Here is a 2,897-nt window from a genome sequence, read left to right as displayed (position 1 = left end):
CCTGCTGGTGGACGCCGACAACTGCCTGCACCGCCTCTACGGCGGCTTCTACACCGACTGGGTCAGCGGCGGCCAGTGGAACCACATGCTCGGCTACCTGGCGGCGCTAGCCAAGGCCTGCTTCGGAGGCAACATCGAGCTCTTCGTCTTCTTCAACGGCGCGCTCGAGAAGGCCCGGCTGCACGAGTGGGTCAAGCGTCAGGGCAACGAGCGCCAGACGGCGCAGCAGATCGTCAGCCATGTCCAGAACAAGGGCACCCCGCCGCCCAAGGTCTGGTTCCTGCCGCCGGTCTGCATGGCCCACTGCATCCGCCTGGCGCTCATCCGCTTCCACGTCAAGGTGAGGCCGGGCCGGGGGCGGGAAGTCCAGGGGAGTCCGGGGGACCCCGGGGGTCCGGGATCGGGACCGCACCGCATCCCGAGCCCCCTTCCCGGGGCGCAGAATGTCGCCGGGCCGTGGCGGCGCAGGGGGGCGGCGAGGTCTCCCGGGCCGGGCCTAAGATGGATGGCCGGCCGTCCAGGCCGCGCACTACTCAAGCCCGTTTCCGCCGACCCTCCTCGGTGGGCCTGCTCGGGGTCCACAGACGCGTGGGGACACTGGAGGGTTGGTAGAGAACTCCGGCCCGGAACTCGGAGGTGGCAGTGTCATCATCTCCAGTATCCTCGATATAGATCTTCCTTCTTGAGTCCGGCACGTCGCTCACCGTCATCTTCAACAAAATATCCATTTTTCTCATTTCGCCCGTTCTTTCCCAGCAACAGGTTTATCTTGGAAGCAGGTGGGATACAGAGTAATAGCGGGGGGTCGCTGGGCCAGTGGGGAGAGGCTGCTGGACATACTAGTGCTGCTGCCGCCTTCACCAATGTCGTTGGCCAAGTGACAGTGAAACTTGTGTAAGGGCCTTTGCACCAGCCTCCTCGGGACGCGGGGCCCTGTCCGTGTTCCATTTAAAACAAGTTGTTGAGAGAAACCGTCTATGGCTGTTTGTGTTGGATTTTAAGGAACTGTAAGATTTGACAGGGTTTTGTCAGTTCTCTGACTCACAAGTCTGTGGAAAAGTCTCTAAAGTAGTCCGGTTTTGTAGATCTGATGCGAAAGTAGTTCAAAACCAGGGGCCGAGCAATTCCGGCGTGAACTTGCAGGATTTGTTCTTCTGGTGCACATGAGAGTGCAGTGACCTTCAGCGGTGTCCTGATGGGTGGGTAATCAGAGCTCCACATTATCGGCCTTCTGCTGTCCCCTTGGCAGAGGGCTCCAAGGCTGAAACTGGGCCAGAGAGAACCTCAGGACCGAGCCGTGCCTGCAGAGATAAGCACAGAAGTCAGCCTGGACTTGGGGTTCTGATTGCCTGCTTTTTCCTTGTTTTTTCTAAACACGGTTTTGGGGGCTGGTTTGGTCTTCCGGCTCTTGCCACTCTGCCTTCCATCTTGTCCTTCTTTTGTGTTCGCTCGAGCTCAAAGTTTGTGAAATTCTCGCTCTTGGTGATTGCCCCTGCAGCCTGCGTTGAGATGGTGGTAGTTAAGCCTAAAATGATAGCGGAAGTCCCACCCAAGATCCGCCTGCCATTGGTGAGCAGGTTTCGAGGCTGTGGGTGGAGGCGCCCGGAAGAGCCTGGATTGGCCGGCGAGCGTGACCGGTTCGCAGGAGTCGGGGAGAGGAAGAGTCAGCCGCTCGCAGGCCAAGAATCAGAGCCGGCGATCCCGGAGCCGGAAGGCGGTGCCATCCATGTCTCCCAGGCAGGCCGCCTGCATAGGGATCGTGAGAGTGTTGTAGTTTATCTTGTTCAGAGATGGAAAAGATACTTAGCAGACAGGATGAGCTTTACTTATTTGCTTTTTGGCAGCACAGCTACACACAGCTCATCAAGAGACCTTCAAGGAGACATTGTAAATATCACTGTAATTAGAAGCAATGTGTATACAGATGACCACTGTATGTTTTGAAAGAACTGTTGAATTCTTTCTAATTGTACAATTCCTTTACATTTGTCTTTGCATCCACTTGAATGTTTGGCATACCTAGTAGGTGCTCAGAATTTTGACCAGAGTATAAGTATTTGGAAACTATACTTAAACTTAACATTTAAGGTAGACTCTTCCATTTAGATTTCTGTACACAGGATAATTTTATCTATATTTTGCTTTAGATAAACTTTTAATTCCTGACTAAGAATTGTGATTTCGTGTTAATCGCACAGATTGATAATGTAATTGCTCAATCAATTACCTGGTGGTCTTTTAGCTGGTATCCTTAAGGATGCCTAAGAAATAGAGCTACTAGACATTTCTCAGCAACTGAGTGAATGTCAGAAAGTTTAAGTACAGTGATGAGGGCAAAAAGCTTTCAGTTTCCTCACTGAAGAATCCTTCAAGCTTTCTCACTCACATACTGCCTTTTTTTAGAGGTAATTCTAACAAGATTAGTTATCTATTTTCTAAGCTTGAGAAGAGAATGAAGAGGAAAGTCTGCCAGAGGCTGGATACCATTAATAGCAAGAAATGACAAGAGAGAAGATTTTAAAAGCTATAAAAAGCAGACATAATTCTGGGGCTATTTTGGAAAGAGGAAGACAACCGTGGACATTACAGTAATCTCTGAGGGTAGGAGATTGTTTATTTCATAGGGATGATTTTTGAGTCAGAAAAATCTATGTTCAGCATTGTCTGATTAAGAGAGTGAAGCAGTGTGTATTGTATTTGAAAAGATGCCCATTAAAATGGTTAACAAGTTTAAAGCCATGATGATATATCACTACGTACCTATTAGAGTGACTAAAGGAAAAAGTCCTGGTGATTCCAAGTACTGGCAAAATGCTGAGCCACTGGGACATTCACTTGCTGCCACTGAGAAGGCAGAGTGGCACCACCACTCTGGAAAACAGCTTGGCAGTTTCTTA

The 2,897-nt window shown here is 50.6% G+C and overlaps 1 protein-coding gene across 1 annotated transcript in view; it reads right to left on the bottom strand.

Moving 5' to 3' along the window:
* The window catches only part of FAM120AOS (family with sequence similarity 120A opposite strand), a 2,434-nt gene extending 1,724 nt beyond the window's left edge, over positions 1 to 710 (bottom strand). The window contains 2 exon segments of the mRNA XM_021716804.1: positions 98 to 497; positions 500 to 710. Coding sequence (XP_021572479.1) covers positions 98 to 497; positions 500 to 710 — 611 coding nt within the window.
* Positions 711 to 2,897: the final 2,187 nt, after the last annotated feature.

This window comes from Carlito syrichta, unplaced genomic scaffold (genome assembly GCF_000164805.1).
Source record: "Carlito syrichta isolate Samal-C Ts95f unplaced genomic scaffold, Tarsius_syrichta-2.0.1 Scaffold308961, whole genome shotgun sequence".
Taxonomy (NCBI): domain Eukaryota; kingdom Metazoa; phylum Chordata; class Mammalia; order Primates; family Tarsiidae; genus Carlito; species Carlito syrichta.
This window is presented reverse-complemented; position numbering and strand designations above follow the sequence as displayed.